At 37.3% G+C, this 23,128-nt stretch overlaps 5 protein-coding genes across 9 annotated transcripts in view; 2 read left to right on the top strand and 3 right to left on the bottom strand.

Moving 5' to 3' along the window:
- The first annotated feature begins 620 nt into the window (after positions 1-620).
- LOC104821214 (protein PHR1-LIKE 1-like) lies at positions 621-5,184 on the top strand. The gene is made up of 8 exons (XM_010552023.1): positions 621-758; positions 2,528-3,260; positions 3,412-3,634; positions 3,721-3,797; positions 3,905-3,944; positions 4,091-4,148; positions 4,380-4,449; positions 4,799-5,184. Exons 2-8 carry the CDS (start codon positions 2,760-2,762, stop codon positions 5,012-5,014), a joined length of 1,185 nt encoding a protein of 394 aa, XP_010550325.1. The 5' UTR covers positions 621-758; positions 2,528-2,759; the 3' UTR covers positions 5,015-5,184.
- A 41-nt stretch (positions 5,185-5,225) lies between these two features.
- LOC104821225 lies at positions 5,226-5,983 on the bottom strand. The gene is made up of 2 exons (XM_010552033.2): positions 5,621-5,983; positions 5,226-5,508 (listed from the first exon to the last, which is right to left on the bottom strand). Exons 1-2 carry the CDS (start codon positions 5,841-5,843, stop codon positions 5,249-5,251), a joined length of 483 nt encoding a protein of 160 aa, XP_010550335.1. The 5' UTR covers positions 5,844-5,983; the 3' UTR covers positions 5,226-5,248.
- Positions 5,984-10,780: 4,797 nt separating this feature from the next.
- Positions 10,781-16,719, bottom strand: LOC104821241 (probable serine/threonine protein phosphatase 2A regulatory subunit B''delta). The gene is made up of 13 exons (XM_010552050.1): positions 16,339-16,719; positions 15,059-15,301; positions 14,834-14,939; positions 14,661-14,760; positions 14,132-14,237; positions 13,792-13,882; positions 13,022-13,163; positions 12,769-12,916; positions 12,522-12,631; positions 12,171-12,327; positions 11,866-11,991; positions 11,642-11,791; positions 10,781-11,180 (listed from the first exon to the last, which is right to left on the bottom strand). Exons 1-12 carry the CDS (start codon positions 16,486-16,488, stop codon positions 11,651-11,653), a joined length of 1,620 nt encoding a protein of 539 aa, XP_010550352.1. The 5' UTR covers positions 16,489-16,719; the 3' UTR covers positions 10,781-11,180; positions 11,642-11,650.
- An 879-nt stretch (positions 16,720-17,598) lies between these two features.
- On the top strand, positions 17,599-21,541 carry LOC104821251. 2 transcript variants are annotated; one of them, XR_773052.1, is made up of 10 exons: positions 17,599-18,011; positions 18,442-18,798; positions 18,915-19,025; positions 19,290-19,380; positions 19,614-19,682; positions 19,861-19,938; positions 20,191-20,274; positions 20,416-20,500; positions 20,731-20,943; positions 21,195-21,253. XR_773052.1 is itself a non-coding variant. In XM_010552061.2 (10 exons), exons 1-10 carry the CDS (start codon positions 17,929-17,931, stop codon positions 21,348-21,350), a joined length of 1,293 nt encoding a protein of 430 aa, XP_010550363.1. In that variant the 5' UTR covers positions 17,603-17,928; the 3' UTR covers positions 21,351-21,541. The 2 variants fall into 2 exon arrangements, 1 of the variants encoding a protein (XP_010550363.1); XM_010552061.2 differs by having other exon boundaries at positions 17,603-18,011; positions 20,416-20,466; positions 21,195-21,541.
- Positions 21,542-21,883: 342 nt separating this feature from the next.
- Positions 21,884-23,128, bottom strand: part of LOC104821264 (pentatricopeptide repeat-containing protein At1g08610) — a 2,942-nt gene continuing 1,697 nt past the window's right edge. For all 4 annotated transcript variants that reach the window (XM_010552084.2, XM_010552075.2, XM_010552100.2 and 1 more), the window contains one exon: positions 21,884-23,128. In XM_010552084.2, coding sequence (XP_010550386.1) covers positions 22,128-23,128 — 1,001 coding nt within the window. In that variant the 3' untranslated portion in view covers positions 21,884-22,127.

Raw genomic sequence — 23,128 nt, forward strand, 5'->3', positions numbered from 1 at the left:
CTGTATAACAACATAAATCATAATTCAATACCTTTATTCTAAAAAGCTATAAATTTCTACAAATAAAATATTTCATTTTTTTTTTCTAAATTTCACGAGACGTAAATTGGATAGAGGCAAACGTCTAGTAACCATCTCTCCTATTTAGGATTTGAATTCTATTTTATTATTTTTATTCTAATTTTCTATACAATATATTTATTCCATTTTTATAATGAGTTTAAGTTGTATGCTATTATTTTTTCCGAAAAAAAAAATTAATTTATAAAGAGTCAGTATAATACATTTTATTGGGATTTAATGTTTTCATTTTTACAAAATTATATTTAATTGATTTTTATATAATTAGATTGGATGTTTTAATTATGTATCAATCGATATTTGTATAATCTGGTTTAACTTTGAATACATAACGAATCTTAGTGGGGCCTCAGAGGGATACATTTATCTACGGCAAAGCCCACCTGAATATACATACAACAGCCGTAGATAAAATCCTCGGTACGCCAGACAATGGGACCCACATAAATCAACGGCTCTGGTTCAATATTGTTTCGATCATCATATTTGATAATAGACAGAAGACATTTTAATTTTGTTCTATAGAAGAGGAGCTCGAATAGAATTCTTCGTGGGGCTCACGTCAACTGAAAACCCCAGTTTTTCAGCTCGTGCCCTTGTTTCGATCCATCTCAGAGAATCTATCTTCGATTTTAGGGTTTCTGATTCTGTCCCGGATTTCGCGGAAGCTATCGTTCGTAAGATTCTTCTCTGGCTGTTTTTTTTTTTTCATTTTTTTTGGGTTCTGTTCCAGTTCTTCAGCTTTTGCCTGTGTTTGATTGCAATCTGTACGAGCAAGATTGAGGTTTTTTTCGATTATGTAAAATTTTGAGAGAGCTTAGTACTAGTTTGGTTTGGTGAGCATGTAAGATTCTTCTGCGTTCAATTTTAGCTTTGAAGGTCGTGTTTGAACTTTGATCGATCGGGAAATATTGTAGCTCGGGAGGAGTTTTTGAGTGTTTTCAACGTCTATATACTCGTAAAGTTTATGACCATGCTTGATGGATTGCCCTTAGTTGTAAGCTTGTAGCCTGTAGGACACAGATGGAAAATTTTGTCGATTTTGCTAAAGTTTTCAGAGATTTTGATTTACTTTTTTGAGCTTGTAAGATTCTTTTTGATCAAGTCTAGTTCTGGAGCTTGTGTTTGTACTTTGATCAAGTGGAAAATAGTTGTCATTTGGGCCCCTTTGCGAGTTCCCGTACACAGTTTTTATTTTAATCCTGATGGATAGATTGTGTTAGTTTTAAGCTTGAATCCTTTCGGTCTATCTCTAGAAATCAAATTAACTTCAGAGAATTTCGCCGAATTTCTGATGGGTCAACAGGTTTCGCCTAGCAGCCTGTTGGACTTTTCGCGTTAAGTTTTAAGTTTTTTAAGACATGATAGTTTATGATCGTATGTTTTCTTTATAGCTCCGGTCCGAAAATTGCCTTCATGTCAAAACCGTGCCTTTGAATGAATTTCTTTTATCCACCCGGCTTTGAGTTTTGCTTGTATAACACAGATTTTGGAGCAACTGGTTACTTGCTTCTATTTTTTCTGCAAATGCTGTAAGATTTGGAGCAGAGGATTATGAATTTTTTTTACCTTTTATTGTTAGGAAAAAGTTTAAAGTTTCTTGATTAACAGCTTCTAGGCTAACGTTTCTTGAAGATTTTGTCTCTTGTGTGTTGATAGGAATAATTTTCTTATGTCAAAGATTTTGCATGATATTTTGTGAGCTTTAGAACATCTTTTCTGCCTCTTCCCCTTCATTTTATGCAATAGTTTACATCTACTCCATCTCCTTAATACTGAACTGTTGATAACTTGGGACTATGGCTCTGATCGGGCTTCTCACCTCTGTTGATACTGGTTCTTTTAAAGTTTTATATACACTTTTGGATCTGTGTGCATGAAATGGTATAAGTTTTTTTTTTTTTGAACCGTGGACTATGGCTGGCATTACTTTTTCGCTCTAATCTAATATGCTTTCCTTATGGAATCTTATGCGTTTTTTGTCTTAGCAAAAGCCACAATCCTTTTAGGGGGGACGATGGAGCATATATGGTACCTTTGGCTCCAGATTCCACAAATAGTGCCTCTCTCTTTCGGTTTTGGCCTTTTTTTTTTTCATTTAATTTTGGGTTCATCTCCTCCTCCTCCATGGTTTACGCTTCTAGAATATAAACTTTTTTTGAACGGGACTTGTGCGAGTATTTTATTACTTTCACTTGTTCTCTTAATCTACACCGCTCCTTATTTTTGGTTGAAACATACAAAAATACGCCAGCAAAGTTTCTGGAAATGCATATAGAAAGATACACAAATTAGGAAAGCTTTAGAATCTAGGGACGCTTATGAGGAAATAGAAGACAAAGGCATTATTTTGCTGTCCTGTCCCCTTTGTGAAAAGCTTGCCACAGAGTCATTTTCCGGCATATTTGGTTTGGTATGTTAACGTGATTATGTTTTCTTCACGCAGGTACTGTGATTATGGACCTGAGAACCTATGAATCTTGTGCTTTAAGAAGTTTGGTCCAATCTGTTGAATAGTTGACGAAGAAAAAGTTTGCAGTTCATTATATATATATTAGGCAAGAAGGCCTTGCAATCTTGTTCCCTTTGACCCTCTCCGGCAATTTTAGGTACCCTCACGTTGTAGGGAAAAAGATTTTGTTTCAGTTTCCTCCGAAAAGGAGCCCGTGCTTAACACCATGCCATGGGGGACTTCATCCTCGCTGGCAAACAATGGTTCTGATGCGTCGTGCTTCATTCCCCCATTTACTCAGCTCTCCAGTGGCATGGCTTCTATGTCTGGTTTTCCACACAGGACAGAACCTGGAAGTTCATCATTCGTGTCTAGAGTCCTAAATGATTTGTCTTTTCCTCAACCATCGTCAGGGGAGGGAATATGTTTAACACCCAATGATTACTCTCCTTCAGCGACAGAACCTCACTCTTACTTGAATTATCCTGTCGAACAGGAGGGCATGCCCTGGTCCATGGATCCCCTTCAGGGTTGTTTTGTTATTTCTGAACATGCTGTAGAGAACGTTCAAGTAGAAGATGGCACAGAGCTCATCAAATCAGGGCATAATTTCCATGCACGTGATTGTCAAGATCTGCCCGAGCAATTGATATGTGTCGATGATGCCCTGGATCAGAGCTGGGATCAGCTTCTTGCTGACATTAACGCCCAAAATCCAGGGCCAAAGGTTTTTTTTTCCTTTCCTTTCTCTGGCAGTTTCACTTTTGACACACACTCTCTCTTTTTCTTTTGATGTCTGATTCGTTTATACGAGCTAATTGTTTTGCTTAATCATATCGCTTTTCGTCTTTCTAAAGTATGGAACTTTAATTTATCAGATACCAAATGAAATTCCCAACTTCATGGGGCAACTACAGGAGGTTCACGAAAGTCCAGTTGTTCCATCTGAAGAACAAGCTCTTACCGTAAACCCACCTTCCAGTACGAGCACAGCCGCAAATCCGTCATGCCCTGCAGCATCGACCAAGTCAAGAATGCGTTGGACGCAAGAGCTTCATGAGAAATTTGTAGAAGCTGTCAATGAACTTGGCGGTTGTGAAAGTGCGTAAGCATCTTATCTTATATTTTATATGTTATTTAACCGATTCCATAAGAATAGCGTGATATCCTGGATTATGAAATTGCAGGAGCCACACCTAAAGGTGTGCTAAGGCTGATGAACATTCCCGGTTTGACTATCTACAATGTGAAAAGCCATTTGCAGGTTTTAGTCTCTGTTCCTATGCTTTGAATGTTCCACTTAGCTGCATATTTTCTTATTTGATAACCTTGACTGTTTTTTTCCATGTCTTGTCACGGGAACGATCCTAGAAATATCGAACAGCCAGATACATACCTGACTCATCAGAAGGTATACATTTCGCTTTAACGAAACTTCCCGTTTCTTTGATTCTGCTTTCTTCTCTCTATTTCTCACGGGAAAGACAGACGAATTCCTAATTCATTGTCGAAATTTAAGAGAATGCCTTGGCTTAGTTTTTTTGTTTTCTCATGCAGGGTCTTCTCAGAAGAAATCGAGTTCTGTTGATGAACTTAGATCTGTAGACCTGGAAAAGTAAGCGATCTTATTTATTTGTATTACTAGTTAATCGCCGTCTTGCTTTGCTACTTCAGAAACTGTATTTTGAAGGTTTAATCCGGGTTATTTTTTTTGGTAAACTCTCAATTTCTTTGTGCTGTTGAATTATTTGCAGAACTAATAATCCTGATTGTGATGGTTTATCTCTTTTTTGTTGGGTCATCAATTCCATTTTTCAGTATTACTCACCGGAAACTTAAATGGCAGGACCATGGGGCTCACCGAAGCTTTGCGGTTGCAGATGGAACTCCAGAAACATCTTCATGAACAGTTGGAGGTATCGTCGTCTTCCCATTCGATATTTTCGATGTTTCCTCCCTCGAAAATACATAAGAAAAACATTAGTTATGGAAATGATGAGTACCGAGCTGAAATATTAACCTGAATTCACTAAAAGCATTTACGCAATCTATGAACTGAATAAAAAAATAACCGAAAATACTGAGATTTTCTTTGAAAATGGGTATCTTTATCAATAAAAACTGAAACTAAACTAAATCGAAATAAGACTGAACCATCTGAACTGATATAAAAAACCGAATGGTTATAGTCTTTTCAGTAACTGAAATATAACCGAACCCATCATGAAAAATCTTTGTCTTAATGTCCATGTTGTCTGGGTGTAGAACCAGCGGAAACTACAGCTGCAAATCGAAGAACAGGGAAAATGTCTTCAGATGATGATTGAGAAGCAGAGGGAGATGCAGGAAGAGGTTTCGGAACAGAACAACAGCGCCAATGCAAACAAAAACTCGAGCAAGAAGCGCAGGAAGGACGAGGGCGGGGACAAATCTTGCAGTGAGTTCAGACACTCTTCCAAGAAACAAGCTTTAGAGTCGTAGCAGTGGTTGAAACTTTATAGAAAACTAACAGCTTTGTTAGAAGTAGAAAATCAACAGAGAACGAAAAGCATAAGGAAAGCTCTCGATATTTGGTTTGAATTTGAAGGATACTAACATTTTTTTTGGTATAATGTGAATGTGTATTTATCAATAATAAGAGTTTTTGGCCATGAAACCTGTAAACAAAATAGGTACAAGGAATTCCCATCGCAGTGGTCAAAATAAACTATTCATTCAAGAGGCTTCGATCAGTGGAGATTTCTCGTGATTTGGCGCATTAGGTAGTACCAATTCTCCAACAACGAGCATCTTCTCCAATGAATTAGACTCATTATTGAGGATGTGATTGTTCCTTTCGTGCCAAATGAGGTATGTTACCGCCTGAAGGAGGAGCTTCACGATGATCGGTCTGTCTCTCGTGGTGTCGTTAGTGTCCGTCCTGATCCATGCTATACATTCAGTCATTCCTGTCGGTGGATCTCTCCAGCATCTCCCTGCAAAAGATGTCCATAGCAAAACGCTATAAGGACAACGCACGAATAGGTGTTCGTGTGTTTCCACGACCCCCCGCATAGTCAACTAGTTGGATCAACACTCATTCCCCACCGTATGAGTCCATCACGCGTTGGAAGCCTGCTTTGAAGGACCTGCCACAATAGAAAGGAATAGCGTGGTACAACTTCATGAAACCAGACTGTCGAATGCCAAGGAACACGGGGTCGTGGTGTTCGCTGTTGCTGCCATTTGTCGAGAAGACCAGTTTATAGTCGTTGTCTCCATGCTTCCACAACGGTCTGTCCACGCCACTATCATCTGTAGATGTCTTCATTCCCGCCTGAAAGGTAATGACATGACAAAAACCTGGAGCTTATATTATTTTACTTTCTTATTTCGTCTTCGTCTTTTAAAGTCGAAATTCAAACAAGATACTGTATACAGTTTTGCTTTGATTATTCATAAGAGCGCACACATGAGAGGCTAATAAAGCTATATATATAAATATATACATATCTACACAAATTTGTATATGTATACACTGATAATACATACACATATATATCTATTACATACAAAACATATACGTATATATATATATATATATTACATGACAAATCAACGTATATGTATCTATTACATACATATATATCTATTACATATTATATATCTATTTTATAATACAATGGGTATCGATTTTTGAGTATCCGAACATCGGATCGGGATGGGTACCCGATTGTTGGGTATTTTTGCCGACCCCTAACGTGTGGTGGAGGATGTGCTAATATTGTTGTTGGTAGGACAAAGGTAAAGGCAATTAACGGCAAAGTTGACCAACTTACTCCAAAAAACATATAATAGAAATGTTAATGTATGAAATATGTTTTTAATATAGTTTTTTTTTTCTCAAAAAACAAAAAGCCCAAATTCTCGGCCTAGCCCATTAACAACTTTATTTTATTTATTTAATGTTTTAGGGTTTGTGGCGATGTTCTTACGAGTTACGATTCTCTCGCTATATAATCACCACCATGCTCTCATCGTCTCACACGCCGCCTTATCTTCTTCCATCTCGCACCCACCTTCTACCCGTCTTCCTCCGGCGCCCCTCGCATCCGCCCCCCCTTTCCCCTTCCCTCAGCCGATGCCTTCTCTCGCCGCCTCGGATACTCCGCCTTTGTCGATTCATCATGGCTGTTCTCGCGGCGGCTAGGGTGGGGAATTTCTCAATTTCGGACTCCGATCCGGATCCGTGAGAACAACCGATGAGAACGTGCGTTTTGCATCTCATATTCACATTCCCTCAATATCGTTTGTAGATATATTGTTCATACGGATTTTTACATCCATTGGTTTCTAACTATGCATATTAAATGTTTTACGCAATGTCTTCTTTACGTTCGCTCGTTCTCATGCCTTAATTGCTATAATCTCCCCTTTGCAATTGGAGCGCCTCATCAACCTTTTAAATCTTACATAATATTATCATGGCTTTATGTTTGATGATGTGCTGCAATTACTTAATAGGCTTTCTGATAGAGGCGTGGGATCAGATGCCAAAATTTATATGCTTCAATGCAATTATTTAATAGCTTTTCTGAAAGGTGCTCTTACTATTAAAAAAGGGACTAGCTTTCTTGGAATCTCACCTTTCCTATTTATTGAACCCAATACTCCCATCGTATGGGAACTCGTTGTTGATTCTTCGTTCTTTACATGTTTTAGATATTGATGATTATAGCTTTCTTAGTTTTTGATGATTTCTATAAGTGACCTTGGTGTTGCTTGTGCTCATGAAGTCGTTCCTATATCTTCCCTAAGTAATACAAATGCCTCATCAACCTTTTCAACTTACATAATATTATATATCTTGGCTTTATGTAAGGTTGAGAAGGTTGATGATGCATTTGTATTACCACAGAGGCATGGGATGAGATTGGAAAATGTACACTTCAATGATTTTTGGATTTTGTAGAAAAAGTTTTTTTTTTGTCTAAGCTAAATTCTATTTAGATATATAAGCCTTGTTTGAAGATAATTGTACACAATGCATTGCTCTGGGGGTCATCTCGAATGGGTACTTACCAATTGGTATTAAACGTATTTGAGAATAGTCTTTGCCTGTTTTGCTTTATTTTCGGTTTTTACTTCACGTTTATGTGTTGCATATTAGTTTGGATGTCAAATACATTGAGGTCATCTGGCTACTTATTTACTTAGTTTGGTGTTGGCAAGTTTAGTGACATTTAACAATTTAGGGAATTTGTACATGGTATGTGAGAAAATTCAAAAACATGTGCTTGGTATGTGTAACTGGTATTCTAACACCAGATGGATTTGGGGTCAATATATAAGGACGGTCAAACCTCTATTCTGCTTTTGTGGTGTAGTTAGGGCCCATATTATATCAATTGGTATTAGAGTTCAATTCTCTGCTCACCCGTGGACATCTAACAGAAACCTGTTTCTGATTTCTCTTAATATTGGTTGTAGATCTGTTTTCCATATGAATTTGTACATCCTTTGGTTTCTAACCTTAATGGAATTCTCTTGTTTCCGCTTGTTCTCATGCAGTCAGTTCCTCGTATATATCTCCACCCCTTGCAATTGTTGCGCTCCATCAACCTTCTCAGCCTTGCACAATATAATGCATTAATGACTTGTGCTTTACACAATAATACATTAATGAATTGTGCAAGGTGGGAATGTTGATGAGGTGCCGCATATTGCTTAATAGGGCTTGTGAAATCAGATGCAAAAACGTACGCTCCAAATGACTTGATGGTGTAGCTGAAAACCCAACATGTGTATGGTATGTGAAACTCGTTAGCAAATTATTCATATTAGGCTCATAAATATGTATGATATTTGATTGAATAACACTTGTTAACCCTTTGGGGATTAATATCTAACACGTGCTTTTTCTTGGTTTCTGTATATTCAGAGTTTATCCTTTCCAACAGAACTTACCCTAGTCATTGCCATCAGCCGTTTACCAAATCTTCTCTGTTTGGGCATAATCGGCGGTGTCACTCTACTTGCTCTTCTCTGTAGACTGTGTATCTCCTGTAAAAAGAGGTGAAGCTATAAAGAGAAATGATGAGGAAGTTGTCTAACGTTCTCTGTATACAATGTCAATTATTGTAATTTACTACAATGTTTTCTTTAATTAAAAATATCCAAGGTCAATAGAGTGTTGTTGATCAGGATGTGGTCTGACTTTATTTATTTATTTATATATTTCCTTGAAGCTTGTGAAAAAATCTAAACCCTTATTTATTTAGAAATGGAGGGAGTATCTTTGTATAATTGGGATGAGTGTGTACTTATTTATTTAATTGGGTTTGTTTAATAATATTTTACAATTTATGGAATATTCGGGAAATATTCAGTTTCCTTAATTTTCCTGCATGGATCTCCTATAAAAGGAGGGGAACAATTGTTGATCAAGAGCCAAGATACCGGTAAATCTTCCCCCGGTAAGGAAAAATATTCAGGAAGATTTGGAATGGGATTTTCTGGTATTTTGAAATATTTGGCAAGATTTGATGATATTTGGGTTGTTATCTTTCTCTGTGCTATAAAAAGGTTGAAAACCACCAAGCATTCTGGTAACCTTTGCAATTGCTGAGCTTCGTCAACCTTCTCAGCCTTGCACAATGTAATGCGTTTGATGACTTGTGCTTTTACACACAATGTATAAAACACATTGATGAGCTGTGCTGCAAATTGCCTTTAATAGAAGAGGGGAGGGTGGGTGAACAAATGACTTGATGGTGTAGCCGAATACCCAACCAGCACGTGCATGGCGTATGCATGGGCACGTGAATCTCGTCTGCAAGTAAACTCATGTTATGATATTTGATTGAATCTCACTTGTTAACCCTTTTTTTTTTGGTTTCCAACAGAACCCACCCCGAGTTATTGTCAGCATTCAGCCGTTTACCAGAAGGCAACTTTCCATGTATTCGTGTAGCTTGTTGTTTTGTTTGTTTCGTGCAGGCTATTTGAGCGAATTGATGTTGTTCCTTGTGGTTCGGTTATTTACAAAGTATTAACTGATCGCCTTGAGATGGCAAAATATCCAAAATACTCTCCTTATGCTAAAACTACTTCTGCACCCACCTTCTTCCATCTCCAATCTTTGACCTTGTGATAGAATAATTGTATAGTCACATTGGTCACAACATTAGATTTTTTATGATTTTACCAAATGATTAGCGAGATATGTAAGGTGTGACCATAGTGATTTGATGTGATCACCATAAATTTATCATATGACCATATGGTCACAAGTAGTTTTAGCAAAAGGATGATATTTTAGATAATGCCCCGTTTGAGAGAGTGGATCTAACTCGTCAAATTCGGTTGGGTTGTTTTGCATGTGTAATCATAGTATATTTAAGCAAATACATATTTTGTAATTTATTATTTTTTGTGGTATAGAATTTTATGGAGAATTATTAAAGGAATAAAATAGAGATTAAATAGAAATTATTATACGTTCATGGTATCTCTATTTATTTGGAATAGAAAAACAGGTTGCTTTTTATTTGTTTATAACGGAACCGAAATATTCTAATACCGAATAAAATCAAAATGCTTGGCTATAATTTTATTTATCTAAAATATTTTATTTATAACCGAATAAATTTATCGCAAAATAATCAAAACAAAAATCGTGTTCGAAATCAAAATGTTTTGTTCGGATTTTGGTCCAGAATTAGGTGGATCTGCTGAGACGTACTCGGGATCATTTTCGTTCACGGCCGGTGCACATGAACTCGAATATTGATATTCTTTTCCTTTTTTTTGATTATCTTTGATATTCTTTTCTTATAATGAATGGAATATCAATTTTGCATATGCTCTTATTCATGGACATTTTCGTAAAAATAAAAATATAGAGAAGGGAAGGTGTTGCTATTTTTTAGGAAATAAAATCTCATACAAGTATATGGTACGTATATATCAACACTTTTCAAAAGGACACATGTGCTGAAAAAATTTATTTTGTATAAACATTTTATATAACTGACGTATTTATATGAGTGTATTAGTTTTTGGAAGTACGAGGTGAAATGAAAGATATAAGGCATGTTGTGTATTGAAATCAAAGATATCTGAGGTGGAATTTTACGTTTACATGCTTTTTTTTAATCAATCAATTCATTTTTAAAAGTCACATCTGCTTTATCAAATCAGATATAATTGAATACTATAATACATTTTATTCTTGAATGGTAAAAACAATCATAGTTAGAGAGGAAGAAAGCATGAAAAAAGTAATGCAACCATTATTCGTTAAATTTAACACAGTACCAAAAGGATTTGACTTCTCCCAAATACAAAAAGAAATCCACTCGAATGTTGGAACAAACAAACATTATTACCGAAACTTCTGTGAAAAAAAATGTAACAACTAAAATATGTTATTGACCCTATTTATTTGTATGAGATAAATAAGTGAGAATATATATATATATGTCTTTCCCTTGAAAAGCTTCAAAAAATTGTTGAAGTCTCCTCCACAACACAACGTGTTTGGTTTTTATACCGTCAGAGCCAAACCAAACAAAGCCTCTCTCGGCTTCTGGTTTCCGGTTGGGTCACCGTTCTGTTTTTCGTTTTCCGGTTAACTCGAAATGGTCACGGGATTCTCCGTGGAGCGCTGCAACAAGATACAAAGCCGACATAAAGCACGGTATAAGAGACGATAATCCTTTTCCCCAGCCTCCGAAGATCGAGTTTTACATTGACAATAGACACTAGGGCCCAGGGGTGACATATTTGGTTAATAACCATAACTGAATCCGATATAAAAACCGAACAATTATGATTTTTTGTAAAATAAAATAAACCGAATCCAAACCGAACTAAAAAAAATTCTTTGAAAAGATGAGTATTTTTTGTCGATGAAAACCGAAACCGAACCAAACCCGAATAGAAATGAAACTAAACCAAATTCAATATGAAAACCGAATAGTTGTAATTTTTTCGAAACTCGAATAAACCACTTCTAGTTGAGACCGATAATTCTTCGGTTTTTTTATATGTCGTTTCATTTCGGGAATAGCCCTGCTATTGCACCGGATTTGAAGTTGAATATTAGAGAGGATTATGGGAAATTACCGATAAACCTCAAAAGGGAGCCTCGATCGACTCGTCCCATGCCTCAGCGCTTCCATTAGACGCATCTTCAACGTCTTCTTCCATCGAAAGTCTGATGTATTCTCTGTGAGCAAACCGATCCCATTCCGTCCATGTCGGATTCGCCCGCTCCTATTCCCATCAACGTCTCGAGTATTATATACAGCAATATACGGCTAAACGTTTCTTTCTGATGAAATACATACCTGGCGAATGAGGAACGGATCCCGAGTTTCAAACGCCATAAATTTGTTGAGATTGAAAAGGATATTGAAAATGTTGCCCGAAAGTTTAGAACCCTTCAAGTCTTTCAGAGTGATACAGCTCTCATCCTGCAATGACAGAATAGATGGATTGGAGTCGGAAATGAAGGATTAGGAAGTAAGTTAACGTCTCAGCGGTAAACGACTATGGATACTTTGTCAGTCAAGACTTTTTCCGAGTGAAAAGCTTCAACAAAATGGCAAAAAAAAAGGAAGATAACACCATTCGGCAAGAGCAAATCCCGTACCTCTGGTTTAACCATGTCGAATATTTGGCAAAGAATATCCTCGAATAACACCGCCTCTTGCGCCATGCATTCCATTCTATGCAATTGCTCCTCGTAAAAGAATTGCAACTCGTTCCGTGTCAAAACCCCGTTTCCATCCAAATCAATGCACTTGAACCTAGCATAACATAACATAGCATAACATATCAAACAACTACCAAAAACTAACATGGTAAACCTGAGATATCAGATAGCCTAGAACTACTTTTTCAAGATAATTTATTAATACGAGGAACATTTCTTCCGAAGTAGAGAAGTAAAATAACGTCTAAGCACCATTCCCAGGACAGGTAATAAGATGAAGCATCTTACCAATATTCAAGACTAGGCTCCGATAATTTGTCCTCTTCAGCCAGTATAAAATAGACGAAATCCTCATAACCCATCTTTCCTTCAGTTTTACTTGTAAACTTTCTTGGGACCTAACTCGACGTAAAGCACGAGCAGTGTGAAAATGACATTCCGAAGACTTTATGATCAAATAAAAAACTGAAGCACAGAAGAACATAAAAATGGAAGGAAAAAAATCATGGTCCTGCAATGGTACAGCAATGCTTACCTGCGAAAATATTCTCTCCACAATCCGGTAGGTGAGGGCATGGTTACCATATCGGATGAGATTCTCTTTGTCGATCAAGAAATCGTGGTCCGTGTCCAGCTCCCAGAACTTGCAGTATATGACATAGAAATGCTCATAAGAGAAGTACCTAAAGACAGGCCATGAAAGAAGCAATTGAATCAATTACAACAGTATCAGTAATGGATTAACATTTCTCAAAGACGGAAACACAGAGAAAAAACGAACATGTTACCTCAAGACCTTGTTGATGTCCTCTTCCTCATCTGCATGCTGCATAGCATCAATCAAGTTTCCTCGCTTCAGCTCTCTGAGGTTAATTTGACCATTTCCACCCCTATTTATGTAGTAATATATTCTATATATTACAGTCTCAGCTGTTACCAAGATTTTTCGACACAAAAAAAAAATGTAGCATTAGGTTACCAACCATCATAAGCAAGAATACATGAGGAATCAAAGAAAGATTTGGAGAATGGATGACAACAAAGCTTTCATTTCACATAGAAAGATTTGGAGAAGGCGTGATAATGCCAACAATTGGGTGTCTCATGTCTAGCTGAGCATGATCTTAGGCGAGTAAAAAAAGAAAGGTTTAGAAGGAGAGTGATAGTTCGGATTATTAGACAATTACAAAATATTACAGGACCAGGATCAATGATTCTACAAACCAACCAACCATCTATTTTTCATAACATGCCAACGATAAAACTCACAACACTATGTATGGATAATTAAACCTTCAACACTTGGTAGCATGCATCATATTTGGGATCGCATACCCTCAGACCGTGTAAGCATCCAGATACTTAAGTTTATTTATCTCCAGGTACACATGAAACAAAGGCTTTCATTTAGTTTTACTAATTATGCAAAACTATCAGTTGCAAGTAAAATGAACTATAATCAATCTTGAAAAAAGATTAGACCAAATCATAAAGTTAATTGGGTAAAATAAAACTGAGATTCCATCCAGCAGAATACTTTCATAGCCTCAGAACTAACCGTATCTATCCTGAAACTCGGGTGTGCCTTGCAGAAACTCGAGCCCAGGATGTGTTGCCAATAGTTCTCGGAGCACAGGCTTGAAGTCATCCTGTGATAAAATTTATTAACATCTCAACTATGATACAGAATGGCTAAAATTTATTAACATCTCATCAACTATGAAACCAACAAATAGTCAATTCCATAACATAGTAAAACTGATTCAGATTCCTACACGTTACAGAATGGCTAATATATGGAACAAAAAGAGAAGTAATCATCCCATGCAGGTGAAGAAAGTATGAAAATGTGGCATTTCATGATGGTAATCAATATGCCTGTGGGTCAAGAAAAACACCTGGACAAGGTAGTTCTGGTCCGGTTGCTTCAATATCTTAAAAATCTGAGTTGCTATGTCCATTGTCAACATGTTTCCCTTTACCCAATATTCAATGAAGGCCTCCCTGTAAAAAGTAGGTAGAACCATACACAGAACAGATGATTAATTTTCATTACAACCGAAGAATCAGTAGAAGGAAAAAAAAAGTTTATTTGGAACATCAATAAAGGCAGATGGAAATCTACTCTGGGATGAAAATAGTGTCTAACATCCATCCATGACAAAGACCAAAAATCTTCCAAGGTGAATACCATCTTATCATTTTGCTCGCTTTTCAAACTGCGATATTTTTGTTGGTTTCTTGTGCACCTCTCGAAAACCAGAATATTAATCAAAACGTTATAAAACTTAGGACTTCAAGGAAATAAAGCGCCAAGGTAGAAGCAACAGATCATGTCGTTAGGAAAAAATAAAGTGAAAAAAAAATGTTTTAGTATTGCTAAACTACCCCACTTAGACTGACTTTCAAGTATAAGAAATCACAAACCTTGTGACAAAACCAGTATTATTGGCATCAATTTTCTTGAACAGAGAAGTCGAAAAAAATGATGGCAGCTTGCAAACCTCAGTAGTGACTAGTTTGAACTCTGAAAAAGGAAAAGAGGATAAGAGTAACCAGTACACCGAGATATCAACACAACAATCAAATGGACAGGTCACCTTGTACTTGCAGACCGCCCCCATGGCCATAGAACAGATTACTGATCCTGGTTACACATTGCTCTTTTAGGTCATTTGATGGTGGACGGCCACTTTCAAAGTAAAACTACAGCATTAAAAGAAAATCTTTTCAGCACACCAATTAAAAGCAACACACAAGTCCAGATACAACCAATGTAGAAGCTGTGCAAGATAAATGACAACAGATTCAAACTTGCCGCATACCTGAGGTATTATTTCTTTAACGGGCTCACTAACTACTTTCAGTGGAGAAGCAAGATTGGAAAGGCCAGTCCTTTGCCTCATTATACGGGGAGAACCAGATATGCTTCTTGGGGAAAGAGGGGGAGTATTTCGCGCAGGAAACATTGAAGCCAAAGGACTGCTGGAGCCTGAATTTGTCCCAGAAGAACCTCCAGAGACATTAAGAGGAACGCCTGCCTTTGCATCATTGAGCAAAGACGCTGCCTAAAATGAAATACAATGGTATTCATAAAGGCATAAGAAGGAATATCACAAATATCGATCTCTCAAATACTATACACATGCCTCCTTTTCCGAAATGCAGATTAAATAAACTCGTGGTTTACAGATGGTCTAGAAGCCATACCATTTATTTGTTCTGATACACATTCACTTACAGCAGATAATGATTTAAGTTACTCTCAATTATTTGAAGGTTTATCCCATTTCTCCTTGATCCTTCCTGGTCAAGTTTAATAATTCTAATTTTCTGGAGATATTTAGAAAAGTTCTAGAGATCTTATTATCAGCAAACCCCGTCACAACAGTCTTATATCAGCAATAGCTTTCCGCCTTAACCAAACATAGAACTCCTCTATGCGAAGAAAAGACTTAATAGCGGTTCTACAAATTGAACATGTCCAATCCTAGAATCATCCAACAACCATGTATCCTCGGAAGCATCCCATAATTCGACATTAACTCATACAATTTAAACCAAAGTTATTTTGACCCCTTTCGCATTAAGCCAATGGCATATATATATATATATATAAATGATTTTCACAAGCTCATCCAATGGAGCATAAATTTCAGTAGAAACAAGCAATAGCACATCCTAGAATTTTCCATATATCACATTTTTCAAATTGACGCTTGACATCCAGCAAAAACGTATTGATACCCTTTTTGAATCAATCACACACATACGTATCAAAGTGATTGCCACACCTTCACGAAACAGACATAGATTCCAGCAAGAAATGGACGATTAACAAACGATTTCAGAACATAACTAGCAATAACCCATCCCGCAATCCGACATCAATTCGAATAAATACTTGAACCCTAATAAAAACATTCTGATGCCCTTTTCAAATTAAGCACACGCCATATATATGACAGAGATTACCACAAGTTCACATAATCAAATGTGAATTTCAGTAAGAATAGGGAAACTCGCAGATTTCGTATTGCGTACACAAAACAAAGCCGAAAAATTGAATTGAAATCGGTAAAAAAAAACATGACAAATGCCTTACCATCCGATTAGCTTCAGGAAGCGAAAGCCATTGATCGAAGAGCTTCTTCACGAAATCCTGATTCGATTTCAGAGACAGAGGTGACATCTCCGGAAGCTGCAACAAGTCGACATCGAGAGACGCGACATCGCCTAGAAGTACGGAATCCATTTTCCGATCAAAGAAATGTTCTTTACATGCAGATCACGAACCCGAGAAATCAAAGTATCTGAATCAAATGATATCGGATCTTGCTTCTGACGAATCGGAACCGATCAATTACTAGCTGAAGAATTTCAGAGAATTGGAGCTTCGAGGAAGAGGATCCTAGATCTTCAGGAAATGAATCAAACACATCTGCTATCTCCGACGCATCTACAGTGTTATATACATGCGCGTATGAGTGCGTGTATATATATATATATATATATATGCTTGCATCTATATGTTTGTGCGTGTGTGTATAATTTTTACAGTGGCCAAACGTATTGGTTACGAATTTATGGGTGATGAAGTAAATAATAAAATTTCTAAAAAGTTCTAATCCAGACACATGTATTTTATTGCAACATTAATCACTAAATCTTTATAATTGATTAATTAATTGGACAGAATACTACATAATTGTGATTTTCGGACACTTTAGAAGTTTTATAATTATTTAACCACTTATATTATTTTTTAATTCACATATTCCTAGCTTTTTAAATTAATAGTTTTGGAACATTAAAAGTACAAATATTTGAAATTATATAATAATTTTAAAAATCTAAATATAGATAAAGACTAAAAGAGTATGGCGTGGAAATATGAAGACGATAACGACGAATATTTGATATTCGTAGCACTGACTTATTATAAAATAAAAATCAAATGGAATATTGCTAATACACACAAAATTTTGATGCAACTTGAGTCTTCTTCCTGTTACAGATTCGACGTCAAATTGATTCCCGGTTTAAAAATCCGGTTAGTTTATATTTTTAAATTGTTGTCTCAATATTTGTTTGTGCCAAATGTTATAACTCATTTAATTAACTACACATTTTAATAGAATTAAAAATATTAAAGCTAATGAGCTTCACACGGACACGTATACATTCAATCCTTAGAAATCCATGTGCATTTCGTAATATATAGATTTTTAAAAAAATTTTATGGAATAAAATATTATGTATTTAAAATAATAAACATTTAAAATTGAATGGCAATTAAAACACTACAATATATATTTAGGATTAAATATCAAAATTCTTAGATGTAATAAGGTTCCAAACAATAAGCATCAAAAACCGGAACAGACCGAAAGGCTTCGTTTCATAATTCCACAACCATTAAACCCAAAGATATTTGGAAACGGATTTCATCCGACGTTTCATCAAACTCCGAATCTCCTCGTCGCGCTGTTGGGGTTTTTGAATTCACGAGCTGAATTTTCGTTTCCATGAGAATTCTCGTATCAGGGCTGTGATTGAATTACGAAAAGCATCTGAATTGGATCCTTCTTCGCCCAATTCTCGGATGCTTTTTCCCGAAATCAGAAGGCGAGTGAGTTCAAATTCCTGAAAAGGTTTCTTCTGGGTTCTCGGAAAATCGCGGCGAGACGAGAAAATGAGAGAAGGGTCGTGCTCTGAAAAAGGCCGTTTTGATCTGCTGAATCAGCTCGAGCATGTTCTTGAATCCGATCCTCGCATGTGAGTATACTACATTCCTGCAACTTCATGGCTGTGTTTGGATTTGGATTTTGCTTTCTGGGAAAATGAAGGAAATCCACATGTCCTTCTCTGATTTCATTGCGGTTTCATTCTGGTTGTGCTAATTTCAGGTTGGATCTAGCAAATTTTATAGCTTTCTTTTGCAAAATTATCGCATGTGATGTGATGATAGCTGTTCATCACAGTTTTTGTCATGGACTCTGATTCTGTTTGGTTGCTGACAACAAATACCGGATAATGATATATTACCTTATTACTTCATCTTCCATAAACTCATTTTTATGCATCTTCCTTTTGATCATAGTTACAATCGGGTTTAGAGGTCTTAAGCCTTTGTAAAATTCTCAATAGAGTGAACTCTGCAACTAACCCTTGACTTGTTTCTTTTTGTTTCACTTCTTGAATCTAGTGATGAGGTAGGGTTCATTCATCCTACACAATTCATCTTACTGGAACAAGAAGCAGGTGGATCGAATTCATATCCAAGTGAACCGAAAGATGGGATCTTGAGACATTTCTGGAATCGAGATCATAAACTGGGAATATCAACCGAAATTCTTCTCCCACTGTATAAAGCTGCTAAATCTGCATTTATGGCGTCCTTTGGGGAATACAAGAGGTGTAGCAACTCGTGTGATGAGATTCAAAACAAGAATATCTCGTCCGGGTTTTCATCTTCCCTTCATGCTTTAGAATGTGAAGTCATGAAGCATAGCCGAGCTCTTTTGCTGTTAAGCTCTGATTTTGCCACTGCATGGAATGCTCGGTACTCCAGATTCGATAATTATTATTTAATTTCTAACAGAGTGAAGGATTTACTCGTTTTCGTTTTCTGTTCTTTGCCATTTTGGTTTGATATTGTCCCGTTCGTGTTACTGACAGGAAATTGATCTTGTCAAAGAAGAAGCAATCTTCGGGATTCATGGATGAACTTCAACTGTCTGGCCTCATTCTTTCGAATTGCCCGAAAAGTGAGCAAACATGGAACCATAGGTCAGATTTTATCTTCTATCGCTCACTTTCTGTTCACAGTCTGCAGTTAAAATTTAAATTACTACTGTGATTTTCCTTCTACTATCGTTGTCACCATTGAGATCAGAGAATTATGGACCATTTTAGATGCCGGGGACTTTTGTAATTCTCTGTAGTTGATGATTGTTTTGGTTTTCTCATACAACGTGCATAACTGCTGCAATTTGTACGACTTTTTTCTTCACAATAAATGTAATGCTTTGCTCACGCTTGTTGGTTTAGCAGGAGATGGATAATTAAGATGATTGGTCAGTGCTTTTCTTCTCTACAAGAGATTGTCGGCAAAGAATCCGAGCTTGTGGAGAAAATAGCCGAGGTTTAGATTAGTTTTGGATTTGATGCTTTACATATAGATGATGAGTTTCCCGATATGTTTCAATGTTTCTGTCCTCTGATCTATCTATTTCCTCAAAACGTCTGTCTTAAGTGTCGTACTCAAATTATATCATTCTCTGTTATGTTTACTAGCAATATAACATTAGGGTAAAAGCTATTTTTCCTCCTGGAAAGGAAGTGGACTCCTTATTAAATAAACGTCTTTTTTGTTAGAGATCAAAGATGAATTATCGTGCATGGAATCACCGCTGCTGGTTAGTTTCCTACATGACAACCGAACAGGTGAAATCCTTCAATTTTTTTTTTCCAGATTTTCCAAGCCCTCAAGAACATATTCTCCGGCCAAATCACCATTCTATTTTTTAGTTTAGATGGTTGAATTTTGTTGAAGAATTCTCTGAGTTTTCACTTCTTTCATATTTACCGAACTGTGCTGCTTACATATCGTTTGTGTTTCCAGGTGCTACATGAGTTGGACAAATCCAAATATTGGACCATGATGCATGTAGCCGATAGTTCTTGCTTCCATTACCGCAGAGTAAGTTATATGCTGTTATTCAATTCTATGTCATTTCGGTGAACCTATATTACAAAAATCTTGGAAGCCATGAACTGTGCGAAGAAAAATGCTACCAGAAATGTGAGATATGCAAGTCATGAATGTCTAGAAACCGAGTTCCGGAAAAATTCTTTTCTGAGTCTCTGAGATTTCTAAACAAAATCAAAACTAAAAGATTGACTATGAATCTGGTGAAAGGTCATCATGACCTAGCTTGTTGATGATCTCCAGCGGCTGATGCTCAAGATTTTGGAGTCACTCGATACGAAAGGTTTCAATTCACATCGTGAATTTGAAGTACGTAAAGTCTGGAAGGTATGCTTAATGCTTTTCATACAGCAAAGTTACTGTCGTAATATCTGGCAAGTTTGATCTAATAAAACAACTCGTCTACTCTCGTATATGTTTTGTCCAGTTTTCTCGTAAGTTCGAAATGGTTCTTCTGCCTTGTGACAGGGGGAGCTTGAATGGAACAAAGAACTGATAGAACGTTATGTGGGACGAGAGGTATGGCCGCTCTTTGATATTTCACCAGTTTCAGGTAAACAAAGAAAAGAAACACGATAAGATGATCTGCCGAAAAAACGCCCGTTGTATTGGTGGCAAAACCGGCTCAAAGTTCCTAGGGTCTGCGTGACTGGTAGAAAAGGATAGAAAGTAAAAATATTACTCAAGTTCTCGGATATAAATTTCCAAGAACATCCTCTGTATTTTCTTGATCTACCTTCCATATCAATTCAACGTCTATTAAGTATTCTTGTTTTCTTTCAGGGCCTTTGGTTTCACCGACGATTTCTCTCCCTCTGTTGGATGAAGTATTTCGCTGGCAATGATCCATCCGAAACCGGGCAGAGTGGCATCGCCTTCTTCATGGAGAACGAGATAACTCTTCTGGTATCTTCTAGTAGAATCCCGGATACCAAGTATGAAGATTTCCAGGCACAAGCACTGCACGCAGCCACATACTTGATATGGCTACCACAGGTAGTGTTTGGATTCTTCTGCTAGAAAAGTTGTCCAAATTAGCTTAAGGCTTAGTTTAACACTGATCACAAGAATATCTATGACATTAAACGGATCGGTTTTTTCTTTGTTTCGGCCAAATCGTAGAGGTTTTGATATACTTGTAAGGGCTTAAGATTCGAAAGCTCGTCCTTTTTTTTATCACAATTAAATCGATTAGTTTTCTTTACCCACGAGTTTAAAGTTCGTTTTCTTTTTTTCATTCTGATCAGCGAATGCCGGGCTTGTGGGGAATGCTGGAAGGGAACCTTGGAGCCGAGAAACTGAAAGGTATGATGAACATTGCCTTCCAAGATAGGCCTGCCCTTTTGGTTGATTTGATGCAAACCATGAATGCAGCTCGGGAATCGAGGCCCGACGCAAAGTAGTAACTAGAAATATTCGGATCCGTTCCCTACTTGCCAGCAGTTTACGATCGAAAAGCAATTGTGATTCATCAGAATGATCATTTCCAGTGTTATAAACGGTTTCTAAAAAACGGAGAGCTTAGAACTTGCTCCGTGTGCTTGCGTGTCTGAAACATTTTCGTTTAGTGATCAAAAAGATGAGTTTGCGAGCATCTGTGTCAATTTTCTCCTATTAATTGTAGGGTTGGACACTGATCTGTACCCGAATCCAATTGTCTTTCGGATTTCGAGATTCAGAATCTGTTTAATCGAATTCAAACCCGATTTTCGTATTTTAACCGAATTTAAAACCGGAATTCGCTCACACAGAAAACAAATACCCGACATTTGTATCCAACCAACCAATCGGGTCGGGTACCCAAATTTCGATTTCTTTTCCAAACCCGTTTAGGTCCGAACTCAACCACAAAAGCTAACTTGTTAGAGGAAGGTGTCCATGGTATTATATTGACTTAATCGTATGTCTTTTGCAGTCTAAAAATGAAATTTAAAAAAAACGAAAGAAAAAGGTGAATTTTGATATGGACAACTCCAAGAAATGTGACAAGGACAACACTGGAACCCAGTATGCTTTCGGACCAAAAAAAAAACAAGACATAGGAAATCTCGGGGAAAATAAAAACATCATCGGCCTACAAAACTGTTTTCCTGTACACGAGAACGAGCGAAGGACAAAAGGCTTTTCATCCTTCGATTGGATAAGCAGAAGCTGGTTATTAATATGTCACTGCGTTTTCTCTAAGGGATTCTCCATTGTTTCAGCTTCTTCTGCAACTCCTCTGCTTCGTCTTCCATGCCGGCTTCAGCCACGCCTTCTATCAACGTCGAATATATCGTCTCGTCTGGTTTGCATCCGCCCGTTAGCATCACCTCCAGAAACTGGATCGCCATATCGATCTCATTTTTCCTGCACAACCCGAGAATCGCCATCTTGTAAGCGCTAACTCTGATTCCGTGTTCTCTCTTGCTGATCTCCTTCATCACTTCCGCACCCTTCTCAACTAGGTTCGCCCGGCACAACCCGTAAATCAAAGAACGACGGGTTATATCATCGGGAGTGATTCCATACTCCAGCATCTGGTGGTAAATCTTCAGAGCTTTCTCTACGAGACCCTTTCTAGCAAGCCCGTCGATTATCGTGTTGTAAGTGATCAGAACCGGCGGACAGCTTGTGTTGCTAAGAAACCCGAGCAACTGAATCGCTTCCTCGATCATTCCCGCTCGGGACATAGCTCCAAGAAGTGTATTGTAGGTTACGATGTCAGGCGAACAATTCCGTGACAGCATCTGGTAGAAGAACTCGATTGCACGATCCAAAAGCCCCGCTTTGCACAAACCGTTCATCAAAATGTTGTAAGTAATGACCGTCGGGCGATACGACGTCTGATACATGATGGTCAGAATCTCGGCCACTTCGTCCCAAAACCCGTGAGAGCAAAGGGAATGTAGAAGAGTGTTGTAAGTAATGGTATTCGGTTCCATCCCGTGAGAAATAATACAGCGTATGACCAAAGCTGCTTCCGCTAACTTTCCTTGCCTACAGTTATAGTTTACCAACGAATTAAACGTAACGATATCGGGAAAACAACCTTCCATTGCGATATCCTCCAGCACTTCCATGGCCCGAGAACTTCCACAATGCCTGCAAATGAGCTCGATCAAAACTGTGTAGGTAATCATATACGGAGGGCAACCTTTCTTCAACTGATCCTTCCAAAACCTAATCCCTTGCTCGGCAT

Source organism: Tarenaya hassleriana, unplaced genomic scaffold (assembly GCF_000463585.1).
Source record: "Tarenaya hassleriana unplaced genomic scaffold, ASM46358v1 Cleome1, whole genome shotgun sequence".
NCBI lineage: Eukaryota > Viridiplantae > Streptophyta > Magnoliopsida > Brassicales > Cleomaceae > Tarenaya > Tarenaya hassleriana.

Coding starts and splice junctions, on each gene's coding strand:
- LOC104821251 (XM_010552061.2), top strand. CDS start 17,929: ATGAGAGAAGGGTCGTGCTCTGAAAAAGGCCGTTTTGATCTGCTGAAT. Junction 18,012..18,441: donor CTTGAATCCGATCCTCGCAT/GTGAGTATACTA, acceptor TCTTGAATCTAG/TGATGAGGTAGGGTTCATTC. Junction 19,026..19,289: donor GAGCAAACATGGAACCATAG/GTCAGATTTTAT, acceptor TTGGTTTAGCAG/GAGATGGATAATTAAGATGA.
- LOC104821241 (XM_010552050.1), bottom strand. CDS start 16,488: ATGGATTCCGTACTTCTAGGCGATGTCGCGTCTCTCGATGTCGACTTG. Junction 13,883..14,131: donor ACCAGAACTACCTTGTCCAG/GTGTTTTTCTTG, acceptor ATTTTATCACAG/GATGACTTCAAGCCTGTGCT. Junction 13,164..13,791: donor CGAGTTTCAGGATAGATACG/GTTAGTTCTGAG, acceptor TCTTGGTAACAG/CTGAGACTGTAATATATAGA.
- LOC104821225 (XM_010552033.2), bottom strand. CDS start 5,843: ATGAAGACATCTACAGATGATAGTGGCGTGGACAGACCGTTGTGGAAG. Junction 5,509..5,620: donor ACGCGTGATGGACTCATACG/GTGGGGAATGAG, acceptor CATCTTTTGCAG/GGAGATGCTGGAGAGATCCA.
- LOC104821214 (XM_010552023.1), top strand. CDS start 2,760: ATGCCATGGGGGACTTCATCCTCGCTGGCAAACAATGGTTCTGATGCG. Junction 3,945..4,090: donor CATACCTGACTCATCAGAAG/GTATACATTTCG, acceptor TTTCTCATGCAG/GGTCTTCTCAGAAGAAATCG. Junction 4,149..4,379: donor AGATCTGTAGACCTGGAAAA/GTAAGCGATCTT, acceptor CTTAAATGGCAG/GACCATGGGGCTCACCGAAG.